At 31.9% G+C, this 18,507-nt stretch overlaps 4 protein-coding genes across 7 annotated transcripts; 2 read left to right on the forward strand and 2 right to left on the reverse strand.

Annotated features, from left to right (window-relative positions):
• The first annotated feature begins 7,026 nt into the window (after nucleotides 1–7,026).
• Nucleotides 7,027–9,375, forward strand: LOC107996459 (U3 small nucleolar ribonucleoprotein protein IMP4). Its single transcript, XM_017054511.3, has 2 exons — nucleotides 7,027–8,310; nucleotides 8,389–9,375. The coding sequence occupies exon 1, from the start codon at nucleotides 7,331–7,333 to the stop codon at nucleotides 8,264–8,266; it is 936 nt and encodes a 311-aa protein (XP_016910000.1). The 5' UTR covers nucleotides 7,027–7,330; the 3' UTR covers nucleotides 8,267–8,310; nucleotides 8,389–9,375.
• On the forward strand, nucleotides 8,451–11,354 carry LOC107996458 (HMG box-containing protein 4). 2 transcript variants are annotated; one of them, XM_017054510.2, is made up of 5 exons: nucleotides 8,451–8,740; nucleotides 9,479–10,023; nucleotides 10,081–10,156; nucleotides 10,244–10,429; nucleotides 10,762–11,354. In XM_017054510.2, exons 1-5 carry the CDS (start codon nucleotides 8,620–8,622, stop codon nucleotides 11,103–11,105), a joined length of 1,272 nt encoding a protein of 423 aa, XP_016909999.1. In that variant the 5' UTR covers nucleotides 8,451–8,619; the 3' UTR covers nucleotides 11,106–11,354. The 2 variants fall into 2 exon arrangements, with proteins under 2 accessions (XP_016909999.1, XP_061934576.1); XM_062078592.1 differs by having other exon boundaries at nucleotides 8,455–8,740; nucleotides 9,485–10,023.
• LOC107996455 (glycine dehydrogenase (decarboxylating), mitochondrial) lies at nucleotides 11,282–15,651 on the reverse strand. Of its 3 annotated transcripts, none has more exons than XM_017054503.3 (10): nucleotides 15,251–15,651; nucleotides 15,090–15,168; nucleotides 14,499–14,634; nucleotides 14,041–14,431; nucleotides 13,453–13,973; nucleotides 13,051–13,330; nucleotides 12,324–12,973; nucleotides 11,785–12,248; nucleotides 11,562–11,707; nucleotides 11,282–11,496 (listed from the first exon to the last, which is right to left on the reverse strand). In XM_017054503.3, exons 1-10 carry the CDS (start codon nucleotides 15,446–15,448, stop codon nucleotides 11,386–11,388), a joined length of 2,976 nt encoding a protein of 991 aa, XP_016909992.1. In that variant the 5' UTR covers nucleotides 15,449–15,651; the 3' UTR covers nucleotides 11,282–11,385. The 3 variants fall into 3 exon arrangements, with proteins under 3 accessions (XP_016909992.1, XP_028521805.1, XP_016909993.1); XM_028666004.2 differs by having other exon boundaries at nucleotides 14,499–14,662; nucleotides 15,251–15,386; XM_017054504.3 differs by lacking the exons at nucleotides 15,090–15,168; nucleotides 15,251–15,651 and adding an exon at nucleotides 14,766–15,032 and having other exon boundaries at nucleotides 14,499–14,662.
• Nucleotides 15,652–15,801: 150 nt separating this feature from the next.
• On the reverse strand, nucleotides 15,802–17,689 carry LOC107996457 (ruvB-like 1). Its single transcript, XM_017054506.3, has 3 exons — nucleotides 17,440–17,689; nucleotides 16,578–17,253; nucleotides 15,802–16,482 (listed from the first exon to the last, which is right to left on the reverse strand). The coding sequence occupies exons 1-3, from the start codon at nucleotides 17,578–17,580 to the stop codon at nucleotides 15,929–15,931; spliced, it is 1,371 nt and encodes a 456-aa protein (XP_016909995.1). The 5' UTR covers nucleotides 17,581–17,689; the 3' UTR covers nucleotides 15,802–15,928.
• Between the last annotated feature and the right edge of the window lie 818 nt (nucleotides 17,690–18,507).

Raw genomic sequence — 18,507 nt, forward strand, 5'->3', positions numbered from 1 at the left:
TCCTCTTCTGTTCCCGATTTTTAGATCACTGCATCGATTCGTTAAATTTGGATCAAATTTCGATAAACGTAAACTTCGTAAACTCTTCTAATATCGTCGCATTAAATTTACTTCAACGCCAGTGCACGATAATCATTGAAAGAATCCACGAATCTTAATTTCGTCGACCGAGCTCGAAATAAAACTCGATATATTTCTCGATATATATCGATTTCTCCCCCTTTATTTATATATTTAGGAGAGGAATTCATATTCTTCCTTCTTTATTCTAAACGCTAGTTTAGATAAAGGGATGCGAAGGGAGAGAATAATTAGGGCTGAGATTTTTCCACTTTTTCGTCGCGTATACGCAAGAATAAAGGAGGAATTGATATTCCTCCTCCTCTGTTCCAAAGTCTAACCTAGTTTAGATAGATGGAGGGAATAATTAGGTCTGAGATATCGACTCCCTTTGCGAGTTATTACGGGATCTCTTTTTATCGTATCCGATACGGATTGATAGAGGACAATAGGGGTGGATCGATCGATAGTATCGTGTGTGGGAAGAATGTGTCCAGAAATAGGGATGCTCGAGAGGAAGTCGAGTCGAGAGAGAAATTTTATAAAACGATCCGATCCGAGATATTAAGCGAGATAGCGATGGCTTTGACCTACGCAAAAACGAACGAACAAATCCAACTCCGCTTGATCCTCCCCTAATTCTAATCACGTACAAAAATTCTCTGATAACAAACTCGTTCGATTCTCTAAATCTAAATGTAATGAAATGACAAAACGAGTGTGATACATACATACATACATATGTATGGATGATTCAATTAAATAAAAAAACCTAATTTATCATGGTACATGTTAGCAGGAATAACAGGTTCATCGATTAATCGGATCAAGATGGTGGTTATTATCGCGCATTATCGTACAGAACGCCGTTTCACGGCGTTTTCTTGTTTATGGATCCTCCGGCGGCAACGGCGGAGGGCGGCGAGGGGCGCGGAGGGTGATTTAGTAAGATGAAAAGCTATCCCCCTATGGCGGCGTTGTCGGCGTTATCTAACGCAGACAGAGATTGCCCCTGTTCCTTACAAAACCCTACCGGAGGGCAACGCGTTCGAGCTATCTTTCGTCGCTTTAGCCGTCGGTTCACCAGCCGCGGAAAAGCGAGCGGACTTGCGCTCTCGGCGAAATGCCACTGGAAAATCGATGCTTCTCAAGGTGAATCGATTTTTCTTCCTCTTTCGTTCGAATCTTCTTCGATGAGATGAGAAATCAGAATCAAATTTTTGAGCGACAATTATATTCATTCGAGTCATTCTTTCGACTTTTTAAACTTCTGAAGAAAATAACGGAAAGATTTTTATTCCGTGGTGAGAAAAGTAAAAGAGATTATCGAAAGAGGTTGTAAAGGAAATCAACTCCAGCGATATTTTCTATCAATTCCTTTCTCGAAATTTCGAAATTTTGACGCGACAAACGATAGTCGGACGGATCTCACCTCGAGTAATCGCGAAGGTAACATTAAAAAGACAAAAATCAAGATTCTTTTCCGCGAAGCGAGACCAGATTATTCGTTATTTTATATCGTGAAAATTTCTACAAATTTTAAAAATCGATTTCTCCGAAAACGATTTTGTTGGAAGAGAGAGAGCGGCGTCGAGGAAAATAGAGAGAGAAGAGGAAGAGGATCGAAAGTTATCGGGATCGGTTCGACAGCGAGCTTCCGGGCGATTCATCCCCCGCTATCGACTTCATTTCTTCCGGGCAATTTAATTTGCTAGTGTCAGCGTAACACACCTATAATCCCAAATTATCTACCCTTTCGTCCGTTACTATTAACGTTATTCGCAAAAACTCGGCCTCGAGCGATCTACTCTGTTCCTGCTCTCCCTCTCTCCCTTCCTCTTCCAACAAATTCACACCTGGCAAACTTGGAAATTACAGAAGAGAGAGAGAGAGAGGGAGACGAGAAATTAATTTTCACGAATAAACTCGCCCCTCGTCGCCCCCTATTTACGATATCATCTAATACGAAAAGAGTTCTTTCTCCTCTCGAACGATCCCGTTAACGGCCCAAAGAATGGAGAAACTTTTCTTTTTTCTTTTCTCTTCTCCCCTCTCCTTGTTTAGGGAGAATATAATAAACTTGGGAGGAGCGGAAGTGGGGCACGAGAGACAACTCGATTCGAATTGATACCGTCCCCCTCGATAAGAGGAGAGAAAATTCCAATTCTCTGGAGGAACTTGAAAGAAAGAAAGAAAAGCTCGAGGCCAAACCGGGCAAGAATTAAATTTTTATTACCTCTCGGTGAGAGTGAATTTGAACGATATGAAAAGTTGGCGTGGAGCTTGCTTTCTTTCCGGTCGATCGAGATTTCTTCTCTTTCCTCCGAAGAGGGGGTTTCAACCCTTTGCGGTGAAGGAAAATCGTAAAATCGGGAAGGAAAAGGAAGAAATGTATTTCCACGATGTAAAAAACCTGCAGAAAATGCTCGTGGAATGCTCGTAAACCACTCATGATCCCGTCGTAAACTGTATCCAGTAACCGCGATATCTTATCTATCAGGAAGCCGGAGTTTTTGACGAGGGAGGCAGGAAGTTATCCCTCTGCGAAAACTTGACGAGAACCTCGATACATGGTTGTAACAGGGATCGTAAAGCGCGCTTGATAGATCCGAATTTCTTTCCAAAATTCCTTCTTTCTCTCTATTCGCCTCTCTTTCCGTTGTTCCGTAGGATAAGCTCGTAAAATTTTTATCTTTCGATTCTGGAAAAAGATAGAGGAAAGAAAAGGATGACAAGACGATATAATTCTAATTATTATTCTTTTACAAATTGCGAAGAAAGGTATTAAGTAAGAAAGATTTATAATTAAAGGAGCAGAAAATATACTTTGAAAGCGAAACAAAATTTTCATCTCGTAGGAGAAAATGAAGGGAAATAAAATGAAAAAGATTTTCTTTTATTGTATCCGCTGCTATAATTTCGTCCAAAGAATTTAGGATATTTCATTATCCTCGAATCGGTTTAAACCGATCGAGAGAACCGAGTCCCCGACTCGCGCCTTGAATACCTTGTAATTTTCCACTTTCTATTCGATCTGAGCTAATTAATTTACCTCCAATTAATTACCGACAATTGCTCCCGCTCTAATTACGCGCGCTCGATTAGAATCTACGAAAGTTTACGGCCGAGCAGGGCGATCTTAACGTCTCAGCTTTTGCATGTGATTTCTCCCTAATGATAATAGCCGCCTAAACGCAGCTTCGAAACGAAATACTTTATCTTATCTCAAATATATATATATATACGTTCGCATCTCATTCGTACATTCGTACGTTTTTTAACGTTTTACTTCGACTCGAATAATCCGTGGAGGATGGATTTGGTGTAGCGCGGCCGCGAAAACCGCGACCGCTAAATTAACTTCACAGTTTCTGATTCGCATTAATTGCTCTGCTCGACTAATTAAGAAACCGGAGAGCGCGGTCTTGTTAGCGGTCGGTGAACAAGTTCGACGGAAAGTGAGTTGGTAACGGGGGAGGGGGAAGAGAAAAAGAAAAAGAGAATCTATCAACTATTATTATTATTATTATTATTGTACTGATCGAAATGTCGTCAAAATTTCAAAAGAAAGTAGACGATTAATAAATCTATCTATCTGTGTAAATTTAAATTTAAAGTTGAACATCGTCCAACGAGAAAATTTAATACGAACCGAAAGGAAAAAACGAAAAAGAATTGTCGATATCTGGAAATATTTCTTGACGATTGGTTTAATGAGCGCGAGAAAAGCTGAAAGGAATGGAAAAGGATGGAAGATATTCGTCGAGAATATATGCAAACGAGGCACAGGAAAATACGCGCGTAATAGCGTTCCCTAGGATGTTACACCCTTGCCAGGCATCGATCAAATTAATCCCGGCCCATGCGAACTTGTTGTTTGCCCGCGCCATTTCCGACTGACGCGCGCCGATCATCGCGATCCATCCTGCCATTCGCTTCATTCGCCCGTATGCAAATCGAGAACGAGAATGATCGAGAGCCCCTAATCCGATCAAACATCTTTGTCGACTCGAAAACCCGTCTGTCACTCAGACGCGACGACTAACACGACGAGGTGCTTTCGTTTCGATCGTTGAAACGAAGCCATTTTTCTTTTTTTCCTTCTTTTTCTCCAAGGAACTTTTTCCAACGAGGGATTCGATGGAAGAGAGAGAGAGAGGGGAGAAGAAAAGAAGAAGCTACATGGCGGATGAAGGCCGCTTTGTAGAACGATATCGCTAAGTGGAAATCAGTGAGCGGGTGGCGCCTCCGCCCTCTGCCCTTAAGGGCTCCTCTCGTTCACGCTCCTGGAATCGCGACGGCGACCCGTTACCAGGAACTTGCTAACTTCATTAAAATATTGCCATCAACACCGGGCCCCATTGTCTCAGAGTTTAACGGACCGATTAAGCCTGGCCGCCATCGTTCCGTTGAGAACAGTAGCCGTATTTTCTTTACCCGTGTCGCAAAAACTCGCTATGCCTATCTGTCGATGCATCGCTATCCGTGCTATATCGATTCCCTGAAATTATCTTGTGAAATGATTCGAAATATTTTTCCTTTTTTTTTTGTTCTTTTTTTTTGGCGAGATAGAAAAATTTAACCGTTAGGATAATCTTGCTTGTTATTTGTGATAAAATAAATATAGAGAAAATTAATATTTGATTTGATCGTACTTGGGAAATAAAATAATGGGGAAAAAATTCGTTTCGTTATTACGTTGATTTGTGTTTTTAATTGGAAAGTAAAATGAATTTTATATTTGATCATATTCGAAAGAATCGTCGAGTAATAAAGAGGGAAGAAAAAAAAAAAAAGAGAGATCGATTTCCTACGAGAAAATCTGCAAGAATTCTGGACGTTTTGCACGTACGAACGACAAGGGGTCTTAATGACGACGCGGCGGGCAAAACGGGATAACAAAGAGGCTTTAACTATGTCCGCGATGTGCTCGGTTGAGTGACGCAGGACACGAGCCCGCAGCCCTTCTTCTTTCTCTCCTTTAAGAGACGAGAAAACGAGCACGCGTGAGTACGTCGACGGAACGAGCAACGAACATAGACCACGCACGTCGTACGAAGAAGCTGCTCGTTCCCGTACGGTTTTTTGTCGCGGCTGTAATTGAGCCTGTCTCGTCGAGCTACCATTTAAATGAATTACGAGGCGCCGTGCACGGCACGAGTCTTCTCTTCGGAATCGTTCGACTTTTTTCGGAAATCGTGACGATTCGAATCAATCGCAAACGACGCGTCTTTTTTCCGATATATTCCGTATCATTTTTTCTTTCAAGCTTCATTTCATTAGAAAAAAATTCGAGACTCTCGTGAATGTTAAGTAGAAAGCAGTACAAAGAATGCCTTTGTAATTATGATTCACAGTTCGTCGCTAATTAAGTACAGCCTGAAAAATCATATTCCGCGAAGAGGAATAGCGAGTGGGCGGTTTTATCAAAGAGACGAAGGAAATCGCAAGCTGGTTGCAATTAACCAGAGAGAAAAAAGGTTACTTCTCGACATTCCTCTATAAATTTCCAACAAACGAGATTGTGACGCTTTCGAAAATTTCGAAAGCATTTGTTTCACTATTCTTTAATTTATAAACTTAACAATATTTAAAATGATACGTTGAATGATATAAAATCTCTCGATTCTTCGTTGCTTGATTTTTTCTCAAAAATTTCAAAAGAAATAACTAACGCGATATCTATTGTAAATATTTGAAACTAATTACCTTTACTATTTAATTATCGATAACCGATAACTTGTTACCGATTACTACAGTTACCGACTACAAGCATGATTAGTTATCCACGGAAAAAATTATCGATCGATAAAATTACCAATTTTATTATAACGAATACCAAAAAGTAACGATAGATGGCATTTGCTATTTAAATTTAAATTTAAATTTGCATCATAATCTTTTGATTTTATTCATAATTATTAAAATAAAAAATATAATTTCTTCTATGTTATATTACGCAAATATACAATTTCACAATAATTAAATATCAATCATAATCAATTAATTAAAAAATCATATTATTATTATGAATATAATTTTCTAAAATTACATTTTTATGATTCTGATAATTATCATCAGAAATTATACTCAATTATGTACTTTACAATTTTATCTTAATATATATTTTTATTATTTTCAAAAACATTAAATGAAAAAAATAAATAATTTTGCTTACATGCTTCCATAGTGGTTCATTAACATGTTTTCTACATTGTCTCGTTTTCGATACATCGTCTTATTATTATTTACATTATTATTATAATATAAATAAATTATAATAATAAATTACTATAATATAAATTTATTATAATAAATTAAAATTATAAAATATTTTTTTTTAGAAATTATTCTGATTTTATACGATATCTATTCGTATTTTTTTAAAAAATTTAATTATTTTAATCATTAATTCTCTCAAAGAAAATTTTCTTTCTTTTTTTTTATATTCTTAAAATGTACAAAAAAAATAAAAAAAAATACAAAAATTGATTGTATGTATGAAGTGTATATATAAAAATTGTTTGAACCGTTTGATTGATTAATGACAATTATTTATTATGATAATTATTATTTATTAACGAAGAAGAAAACACTTACCATTGTTGAAATTCATCAATGACGTAAATTCAAACACAAATTCAAGCACAAATTTCATTTTTGCAATTTAACATATGCACACACGATCTTTTCTCCTGGATTAAAAATAATAAACTAATTTCGAAATGTTACTTATCAAAGACATATTATTTTAGCTTCATGATTGGTTCGCCATATTTACTAAAACCAATCACATTACGGATTAAATATTTGTGATTCGCTCGCCGTATCTAGCAAAACCAATCACGTTACGGATTAAACATTTATGATTCGCTCGCTGTATCTAGCAAAACACCAATCACATTACGAATTAAATATTACCAGCAAATCCAATCGTATTATATTATAGGTTAAATACGTATGATTGGCTTGCCATCGTCAGTAGAACCAATCACATTTTCAAATTTATATATATATATAAATAAATAAAGTTAATTTAATTTTTAATAATATTTAATAATTTTTTTTTATTTAATTTTAATTTAATAAAATTTTTATGATACAATGTTATTAAATTTTATATTTTTATCGTACAATTTATTCAATTTATTGTGTGCTATAGTTATTGTTGATATGGCATAATACACGTGTATTTCTTATAACCTAATTTATAATTTCTCGTTTTTATTATATATTTAAAAAATTAAAAAATAAAATATAACTTAAAAAAATGTTACGAAGACAAGCAAGACTTCGTAGAGAATATCTGTACAGAAAATCAGTTCAAGATAAGTTAAAAAACATACAAGAAAAGAAGGAGAAACTCAAACGTAGTCTAGAACAAAATATACCAATACATCCAGATCTAAAAAAAGATGCTTTGAACATACAAAAGCAGTTAGCTTGGGAAGATGCTGGACCAGAAATGGCTATTGCTATTGGAACCGAGATGGGTGGAACTTTAGCATCTCATGAAGATGATGAATATAGATGGGCTGGAGTCGAAGATCCAAAAATTGTGATTACTACTTCTCGTGATCCAAGTTCTAGATTAAAAATGTTTGTTAAAGAATTAAGATTGATATTTCCCAATTCTCAAAGAATGAATCGAGGAAATTATGAAATGAAACAATTAATACATGCCTGTAGAGCGAATGATGTTACAGATTTTATAATTGTACATGAACATAGAGGTATTCCTGATTCTATTATTATATGTCATTTACCCTATGGACCAACTGCATATTTTACAATGTCAGATGTTATTATGAGGCATGATATTCCCAATATTGGAACAATGTCTGAACAATATCCTCATCTTATATTTCATAATTTTAAAACAAAGTTAGGTGAACGTGTTATGAATATTTTAAAATATTTATTCCCAGTACCAAAGGAAGATAGCAAAAGAATAATCGCTTTTGCTAATCATGATGATTATATATCATTTCGCCATCACACATATAAAAAGATTCATGGAAAAGATATTGAATTGTCAGAAGTTGGACCCAGGTTTCAATTAAGATTATATGAAATTAAATTAGGCACTTTAGATACAGAAGCAGCAGCTGATATAGAATGGGCACTGAGACCTTACATGAATACTAGCCATAAAAGAAGATTTCTTTCTGATGAAGATGGATGGCAACAAGAAGATGATATTTAAAATTTTTATATTTTTCTATCAGTTCCAACAAATGTTCTAACAATGTAAATAATAAATCTTTATACAAAATATTTTATTTTTATTTATTCTTTAATAATAATATTACCTCGTAAATTTTGCAGATGATCCATGAACTGCGAATAAAATACAGTATTTTTAAATTTCGCGCGTTGCATTCTAAATGCGTCACCGTTATTGCGCAATGCATTCTGGTATTCTTCGTGGCAGTTGTTTTTAAAAACGTCTTGGAAATAAACCAAATTTGGCTTTTGGACGAGAATTTCTATTGGAAAAAGTGTTAAAACCTTTACAAATGCATTTGCATCGAAAGAACGAAAACTTATTAGCGCGTGATGCACGCCAATGTTCGTAAGCCCGCGAAATCTGAGAAGACGCCGCGGCGCAAGAAGCTCGTAGAGCAACAAAGCAACGCTATGGATATGTTCGTGACACCAAAACGTCAGAAAAATGACGGTGAGATCAGTTTTTATTTCATAGGGAAACACATTTGGTAGATCAGTTGCTTGTTTGCTCGTATCGCTTGCAGTATTCCGCATGATTTGCGCGCGTTCGTAGCAAATTTATCAATTTCCTTGCAATATTTACTCCTTACAATTTGCGTTTTGGTTACTAGCGCTTTTGTCCGTAGCGGAGAATCATTAAACTAATGATGTGTACAATTCATTCGTGGTTAGATATTTTAAATTTAAGAAATTTCATGAAATAAACAGGTTTTGATGGCAAAACAATTCTATGATTAAAATAAAATATTATTCGAATGAATCATAATTGTTGTAATACTCATAATTTCAAGTAGTTGTAAAACTCGTCATGTTCGTTTTAAAATGTTCTTCTATACCTATGTATTATAAACATTATTCTATACCTATGTATTATAAACATACAGAGACTTCTTTGTATGGATATGTAGTAAAATTTATGTGACACATAATACGCGTCCACGAGATTTAATGATTGATTAACATATTGATTTAAGAAAATTTCAACATATATTAGGAATATTATAACTCAATCAATACACAATAAAGTATGTTCTGATACTTATGCACACTTTTTATATAATTTAATAAAAATTTGCATAAAAACAATGATCTTGAGTCCTAAAAAGTTAATAAGAGTGGTAGTTAGACCTTACAAGTATTTTGGTCTCTTTCTCTTTCTTGGCAAGGTGCAGTCCGCTTTATCTTTCAGATCTAGAGGTCACGGGTATCTCCCGAAGTGGCCGTGTGAGAAAGAAATCTTCCAAACTCGTTGACTTTGAATCACCAGATGATTTTACGGATAACAAGTACAAACGCCAAAAAGCACAGCAATTACAAAATCAACAATTGTTGGACAGATATGAGTCCCAACATATATCATCAAATCAATCAATTCAACATGGAAGTACTGGAAGACAAAGGAAAAATTCTAATTCTAATTCTAACTCTGGACAACAAAGAATTAAACAAGAGACATTATCAGATAATGAAGGGCAATCTTCAGCATCAGAATCAGATGATCCCTCTGGGTTCAATGAAGATGACAGATATAGTATGGATTCTGGAAGCGATGATGATGTAGATCCTCTTATGATAGATGATAGAGAAGCAGGGTTTAGAAAACTTGAACCACCTGGCCAAGAAACACCTTCACAAGCAAATAGTTTATATATGCTTGAGAAATGTAAGAAAAAATTAATTATTAAAGATGGCAAAATAATAGGTAGAATGAAGGCACAACGTAAAGACAAAGGGGTATGTACACATGAAAGTTACTAAGGGGATTATTTCACAATTCGATGATGTTTTCAGAAAACGAGATTTACCGCGTACATGTTGTGGGCTAAAGAAATTAGGCAAGAATTACTAGAGCAATGTCCTTATATGGGTATATAAGCTTCACTTGTTTCTCCATATTAAAATTTAGATTAGAAATTCGACGCTAATGTTACTCGTGAAACATTGCTTTTTGTAGATTTTGCAGCAATTTCTAAACGGTTAGGAGAACTATGGGCTACAGTACCAAATCTGGAAAAATATAATTGGCGCAGACGCGCAAAACGCTTGGCAGCAAAACCTCATTCTTTACCTGCGAGTAAAGATGAGCCTGTTTGGAAAATGCCGCCACCTGCTTCGCGAAAAAAATTCATTAATAAAATTGGTGGGTTTGTTGGTTCTCATGTATACATCATTTTTACAAGTATATCTAAAAATTATGTGGTAGTTTATTCATCTTAATTTGCTTCTCGTGCACGCGTATTAGTCAAAAGTCTCTCAGATAATATTGTTTTTATGCCTAAGAATTATATGGTAGATGTCTCATTATCATTTGTTTTATATGCATGCATCTCGTATAGAAATAGGCAAACTGAATAACATGATGACATTGTAATGTTTTATGTTTCTTCTTTTTTTGTCTTATAGGTAATGGAAAAGATCAAAAGCCCGCTACTTCCAAAAAAACTATTCAACTAGGTCTACCCTCCGTTGTAGGAAATGTTCCGGTATCACCGCCATCAAATCGAAGTGGTAAAGATTTGGTTAATGAACCAATGATAGGAACAGGAATGTATAAAGTTGTTGGAACTCAACCTATCGATGTAGCTGCGCATCTAAAACTTCTCGGTGAGAGTTTAACAATCATCGGTGAACGATTGAAGGAACATGATGGCCAAATAGCAGTATCAGGCAGTCTATCGGTTTTACTGGATTCTCTGCTTTGTGCACTGGGTCCTTTAATTTGTCTAACACAACAGGTACCAGAAACTAATGGAGCTAAACACGAAACACTTTCGCAAATGCTTGACAATATTGCATATCTTATGCCTGGTTTGTAATATATGTACAAATACTATAAAATAATTTAGTAATACATAATGTAAATATAAAAATTGAATAGACAAACATAGTCATTAAAATTATAAAATGAATAAATAATAGAAGCTAAGTCATATAGTTTTGTTTGCTAAAGAAAGAGTTTAGAGTCAAATATTTGTTATATTTTGTCTGCTTATGAAAATATGAAATTTTATATAAATAATATGTTTGTACAAAAAATTATAATAAATATTTAAATAATTCTATAACTAACTGTACAAAATAAACAAGTAAAACTTATTACTGATCTGACAAAATAGGAGGACATGTACAGAATAGATTTTTATCTCCATATGTATCATCTATTCTCCCAACACTTGGCCAAATCTTGTTATTTCCCTTTACAAATGGCTGTAAATAATAAATAACTTATTTATTGTTCTATTTTATTATAAATATTGAACATGAATACTTACAGCTGGAAATGCTGCCAGTTCTCGTGAGTATGGTCTATTCCACGTACTTGAGATTACTTGCTCTTGAGTGTGTGGTGCCATTTTCAATGGATTTTTAATAATATCTAATTTACCATTTTCTATATCATTAATTTCTTTTCGTATATCTAAAAAATAAAACTTATTAATATTTGTTAATGATTTCACAAATAAAAAAAATTTTTAAGAAATATAATATTCTTACATATTAGAGCATTACAAAATCTATCCAATTCTTTTTTGTCTTCAGATTCAGTTGGTTCGATCATTAATGTACCTGCCACAGGCCAACTCATTGTCGGAGCGTGAAAACCATAATCCATTAATCTTTTAGCGATATCTACAGCTTCGATATTCGCCGTTTTTTTAAAATCCCGTATATCCAAAATGAATTCATGTGCTACTAATCCTGTTTTTCCTTTGTATAAAGTTTTATAATATTTTTCTAATCTTTTACTCATATAATTAGCATTTAGAATAGCAACTTGCGTAGCTTTTCTTAATCCTTCTGGACCCATCATTTTAATATAAGCCCAAGAAATTGGTAAAATAGCTGATGATCCAAAAGGAGCAGCTGATACCGCACCAAATTGTTTTATATTGTTATCATTATTACTCGAACAATTAATTATAGGATGAGATGGAAGAAAAGGTGCAAGATGCCGTTTACTATACCCAAAAAATTATTTTTATTATATTTGTAAATACGAAATTATTAAATCAAAATATTAAATTATTACTTACACTCCAATAGGTCCCATTCCAGGTCCTCCACCACCATGAGGTATGCAAAACGTTTTGTGCAAGTTAAGATGTGAAACGTCGCTACCGTAATCACCTGGACGACATAATCCAACTTGAGCATTCATGTTAGCTCCATCTAAATACACTTGACCACCAGCATTATGAATCATAGTACAAATATCGGCGATAGTCTCTTCAAACACTCCATTTGTTGATGGATATGTTATCATTAAACAAGATAATGTATCTCGATATTTATCTATCATTTCTGCCAAGTGTAAAATATCTATAGAACCATCTTTCTGTACAAGAATAGGCTTCACTTGCATACCAGCCATCTGGGCAGAAGCAGGATTAGTACCATGAGCAGAAATAGGAATCAAGCAGACTTGTCGATGATTATTTTTATTCGATTCGTGATAACGTTGTATAGCTCTTAGACCAGCATATTCGCCTTGAGCTCCACTATTTGGTTGAAAACTCATATTATCGTAACCTGTTATAGCGCATAAATCTTGTTCCAATTCGGCAAATAATTGATGATATCCTTTGGTTTGTTCAATAGGAACGAATGGATGTATGTCTGTAAATCCATGTAAACTGCAAGGCATCATTTCCGTGGTTGAATTCAGTTTCATTGTACAAGATCCCTGTTGAAATAATTAAATTCAGAAGAATATAGTTATTTCATAAATAGTAACAAAATTCTTTTTCATATGATCTTTACCAATGGTATCATACTATGTACGAGGGATACATCTTTATTTTCTAAAGATTTCATATAACGAACTATTCTTGTTTCGGATTGATGACTATTAAATACAGGATGTTGTAAGTATGGCGTACAACGCGCGAAATGAGATTTGTTTAAATTTTTATTAAAATATGCCTTTTCGTTACATATTTCTTTAACGGTCATTTCTGTAGAAAATATTTTAAAAATATCATTTACATCTTGTTCCATAGTAGTTTCATCTAGAGATATCCCGATTCCATCCTCGTAATATCTGGAAAAGATAATATTTTTATTTTTTCGGTTATTATACATACTAATATATATATATATATATATATATATATATATATATATATATATATATATATATATATATATATTACAATTAATTACCTAAAATTTATTTTAAATGAAACCGCATTTTCCTTTATAGTTTTTAAGGATATTGAAGGTGATATTTTTATAGTATCGAAGAAATATTCATTGTTTATTCTATTCCCTGATTTTTCTAAACCTCTTGCCAGAATCAATGTCAGGAAATGTACTCTATTTGCAATGTTTTTTATTCCTTCAGGTCCATGATATACAGCATACATTGCAGACATATTTGCCAGTAGTGCTTGTGCGGTACAAATATTGCTAGTAGCTTTGTCTCTTCTAATATGCTGTTCTCGTGTTTGAAGAGCTAAGCGATATGCATCTTGCCCGTTCAAATCTTTCGTAACACCGATCATTCTTCCAGGCATTAAACGAACCAATTTTTTACGGCAAGCGAAGAATCCAGCATGTGGTCCTCCGTATCCAAGTGGAACTCCGAAACGTTGACTAGTACCAACACATATATCAACTTCAAATTTACTTGGAGGTTTAAGTATAGCTAATGCTAATAAATCAGTAGCAACACAAACAAGAGTCTATAATAGAAAACACTGATCATAATTAAATATTTTTTAAAATTTTCTTTTAAGTAAAATTACATACACCATCTGCATGCGCCTTCTTTACAACATCTTCAAATGCATAGATAGATCCAGTTGTATCAGGATATTGGAAAAGAATTCCAGAAACATCTTTTGCGCTGGTATCAATTTTGAAAACATCTCCAATTTCAAGATCAAGACCTAAAGAAGTGGCACGTGTTGCAATCACGCTAATTGTTTGAGGATGAACTTTATCAGAAACGAACAATTTTTTTCTCTTGTTGCTCCTATGAGTAAGTGCTAAAGCTTCTGCTGCTGCAGTGCCTTCATCTAAGAGAGATGCGTTCGCTATTTCCATTCCAGTTAAATCACATATCATTGTTTGATAATTCAATAGACCTTCAAGTCTGCCTTGTGAAATTTCTGGTTGATATGGTGTATACTGCGTCGTCCTGTAATTTTTATTAATTATTTTAATTATGTCAAAATCATTATTAATTATATTTTAAAGTAATATACCATCCTGGGTTTTCAAACATATTTCTCATGATAGTATGAGGCACGCAACAATTATTATATCCCATTCCAATATACGAACGCCATATATCGTTTTTTTTTGAAATTTGTGTAATCCTCTTCAAAAGTTCGTATTCAGCTAAAATACAATTGCTATTTTACACAATCTGTAATCATGATGGGAGAATATATTTGTTATTTTAAACAAAATTATAATTAATTTATAGCCTTAGAAAATCACGTGAATAAATTTAACTGCACGAGACTGACCTTTGATTCAAGATATAATCTTCTCGAAATAAAAAATCGTCTTATTTATTCTACAATAAAACTAATAAATATTTTAATAGAAAAAGATATCCAGTTTTCTTTTCTTTAACAATTAATTTATAAATATTCAATTTTTATTAAAACATTTAATGTGCAAAATTATTAATAAAGATACTTTAATTAAATATTTATTCATATTGTGTTTATTTTAGTATCACAGGGTTATCAGTTTGCACGTGTTTCATATCTAGTCTTGTGTATATACGTTTCTCTTTTAACTACGTTTCAATATACTATTTCAAATAAATTATTCATTTTACTTACTAATCGGTTGTTCGATCTTCAATTTTTCTTTATAAAAAATTTTTGCTGGAATAGCCGCTTTTGTTAATTCTTCTAAATTCTTCAAATTAAATTAAATAAATTGATATTTTTAAAAAATTAATATTTTCATTATCAAATAAAATTATTATTATATATATTACCTTGTATCCTATAGTTTTTAACATTTCCAATTGTTCATATTGTCTGGGACCAATATGTCTAATTTGAAATTCATGTTTTTGCGGGAAGATTTCATTAACTTTTTCTTTTCGTATATTGTTTAACGTTAATCCATGTGTGAATCGAAATATATTATATTTATTTAACATCATACATTTTCTTAATTTAAAAATGTACATTATGAATTACAAAATATTAAAACTTAATAATAATTAAATTTAATAATAAGTCTAAAAACTATTTACTTAATAAAGAGAGAGTATCTAGAAAACTAAAGTTTATTAACATAAGCAGAGATTTTATACCCTAGAACGTATCATCTTGTGATGTCACAATTCCTGATTACAACTTGATCTTTAGTAACCCTAAGTTATAAAATATCTTAGACAATATTGGGAAATTAAGTACCTTTGCATGCATCATATATATATATATATATATATGTATATATGATATATATATATCATATATTTATTTTTTGTTTTCATAATTAGCTATTTAAACAGATAAAATTAAAAAAAAAACGAATGCATTTCATACAAAGTTAGCTTTATTTTTAAAATTTTAATTTTATAGTACAACTGAATTTCTTATACTTAAGCTACATAAACTTAAATATCAATTGCAACCAAGTAACAATCGAATCGAATCGAACTCATTCATTTCATAAATTTATCTTTATTTTGTGTAAGAATTTTAGCAGAAGATTTTGCATCTAAGAACAATGATGCTACTTCTTCAATATCTTCTTTCTTTATTATTGTTCTTTCGTTAACTTTGGCTGTTAATGCCGCGGGAGTCAAAAGTTGTACTACATATCTAAGCGTCGTTTTTGTACCTACTTCACCAAGAGCTGATAAAGCTTCATCTTCGATTTGCAATCCTTCTGTTGTAGCTCTTAATTTGACGATTTGTTCTATTTCCGATCTAGAATAAGGAAGCGTTCGTATAATTAATAGTCTATCTAATAGATCAAGAGGTATTCCATGAGGTGATATAATATCTTCTGTTCCTCTGATTATGCAGCGACCTCGATTTGTTGCAAAGATAACTATTGGTGCAATTGCGCTTTCCAACGCACGATGAAGATACGTAAACGTTTCTATATCTAACATGTGTACCTCATCTATAAATAAAACTCCTGGTACTAATTCTGCAATCCCTTGATCAATATATTTATTTACTACTTTGTTTATTTCTTTACGCAATTTATCTATAATGCATAATATAAATATATTTTTAGTTTCAAATTAAAATTTTTATTACAGTATTATATACATTTTTTTAACCAATTTCAAATTCTTTTACCTGTAATTTCTGTCTTTTTAGGTTTCATTAATTGACCCATCATAGACATAATATCTTGACCACCTTGTGGTTTAGCATTAGCAACATCTAGATCATGTAATGTTACATCTTGAATGACTTCTTTTTTCTTGTGTACATCACCTTTAGGTAAAGGAACATATTCTTCTGCTTCTAAGTCAAATTCGGTTGCAAAATTATCACTTCTACCTTGTCTTTTTACAGCACCATTATTTGCTTCAATGTAAATTACATCTCCTGTTTCTACCTTTTCCTTTTGCAATGATTCATATATGGAAGGATCTAACTTTAACTGCTTAGTACCTTTAGCAGTTTTTAATCCAATTACTACATGAGATACTGTTTTTCCATATCCACCCATTGGATTTTCCGTTTCAATTGGAGTTAATTCTGTAACTTCTCCTTCAAATACTTCTTTAGTCTCTTTGATTCTAAGTCCAATAGCTCTTCTAAAATTTTCCATTAAAACTTCTGTCTTTTTTATTTCAGAACTATAAACTTCTGACCCTACCATAGGACAAAATGGTACTTTATTGCCTAATTCTTGAGCAATAGCTAATGCAATTGCAGTTTTTCCGGTACCAGGTGGACCAGCTAATAATACAGCTCTACCAGCCATTTTCTTTGATTTTATCATATCAACAACTATTCCAGCTGCCTAAAATATTTGGAAAAAAAAAATCTAATTATTTTTATAATTTCAATAAAAATTTTCATATAGAAAAAAATAATTAAAAAAGATAATGACTAATATTGATAAAATATTAATAAAGATATATTTCAATAGATGAATATTAGAAATAATTATAATTTATTAGTATAATTTTAAATAAATAATTCTAACCTCACGAGCCATTTCTTGACCAACAAGACCGGCTGCAGCTTGTATTGCTGCACCATTTTCATCAAGACCTAGGCCTTTTATATGTGTATGAGCTGATATTCTTTGAGTCTTTGCAGTACTTTTTACTTCTTCGATTTTCATTCTTTTTTCAGTATATAAAAATCTTACTTTTAAATAACACGTTGTATAAATATCTGTTTGATTGATATAACTTTTATTCCTTCCATATTGAATTGTTATGGCAACTTAGTATTCGTAGCATTTCCCGCGAAAATTAAATCTTTTCTTAATCTTGATCGAATTAATAAATAAAATAACAATAAAATATTGAATCAATTAATAATTTATAAATGAATAAAAAATTATATCATCAAATATAAAAAATAGGATTTGATTAGAATATTAAATTATTGATTAGAATAAATTTTTGAAAAAAATTTATTATACCGTTTTGATAGTAATATTTCTGCATAAATAAATATCTGGAATTATTATTTTAATGAATATGATATTTTTTTATTCAACAAACTTTAATCTAAATTAATTTTCTAAATTAATTTTATTTTTTTTAAATTAAAATAAAAATTAAATTTTTATTTTGCAATTTAAGTGAATTTTTTTTAAATTTAAGATTAAATTTTTAAAAATTAATTTTAGATTAAATTAGATTAAATTTTTATTAATTTTTATCAAATTTAAACTTAAGTTTTTAGATTTTTAGAAATTAATATTAAATCTAATTTTATCTAATATTTTATTTATATAATATTATATTATATAAATATAATATTTATATTTTCTTTTTTTAATGGATAATTATAATCTACAACCAATTTTCTACAAAAATTCATAAATTGAAACACCGCCTAGTTGTAAATATTAGAACTAAATGTTATATAACAAAATTAAAAAATCCAAATATCTAAGTGAAATTTTTAATCTTTTATAAATTTAAATTAAAATTTAAATTGTAAGAATTTTATGTAGTATTTCCTCATTTATATTTCATTTATATAGATTTTGCTTATATTTGTTTTGTTTAATAAATTTTATAAAATTTATAAGTAA

This window comes from Apis cerana, linkage group LG8 (assembly GCF_029169275.1).
Source record: "Apis cerana isolate GH-2021 linkage group LG8, AcerK_1.0, whole genome shotgun sequence".
Taxonomy (NCBI): domain Eukaryota; kingdom Metazoa; phylum Arthropoda; class Insecta; order Hymenoptera; family Apidae; genus Apis; species Apis cerana.

Excerpts from the sequence above, each read along its gene's own strand:
- LOC107996459 (XM_017054511.3), top strand. The coding sequence starts at position 7,331 with ATGTTACGAAGACAAGCAAGACTTCGTAGAGAATATCTGTACAGAAAA.
- LOC107996458 (XM_017054510.2), top strand. The coding sequence starts at position 8,620 with ATGCACGCCAATGTTCGTAAGCCCGCGAAATCTGAGAAGACGCCGCGG. Across the intron at positions 8,741-9,478 it reads AAAACGTCAGAAAAATGACG|ATCTAGAGGTCACGGGTATC; the intron begins GTGAGATCAGTT and ends TTTATCTTTCAG. Across the intron at positions 10,024-10,080 it reads CACAACGTAAAGACAAAGGG|AAAACGAGATTTACCGCGTA; the intron begins GTATGTACACAT and ends TGATGTTTTCAG.
- LOC107996455 (XM_017054503.3), bottom strand. The coding sequence starts at position 15,448 with ATGTACATTTTTAAATTAAGAAAATGTATGATGTTAAATAAATATAAT. Across the intron at positions 14,635-15,089 it reads GAAGATCGAACAACCGATTA|CTGAATACGAACTTTTGAAG; the intron begins GTAAGTAAAATG and ends ATTGTATTTTAG. Across the intron at positions 14,432-14,498 it reads ATGTTTGAAAACCCAGGATG|GACGACGCAGTATACACCAT; the intron begins GTATATTACTTT and ends TAAAAATTACAG.
- LOC107996457 (XM_017054506.3), bottom strand. The coding sequence starts at position 17,580 with ATGAAAATCGAAGAAGTAAAAAGTACTGCAAAGACTCAAAGAATATCA. Across the intron at positions 17,254-17,439 it reads GTCAAGAAATGGCTCGTGAG|GCAGCTGGAATAGTTGTTGA; the intron begins GTTAGAATTATT and ends CAAATATTTTAG. Across the intron at positions 16,483-16,577 it reads TAAAAAGACAGAAATTACAG|ATAAATTGCGTAAAGAAATA; the intron begins GTAAAAGAATTT and ends TATGCATTATAG.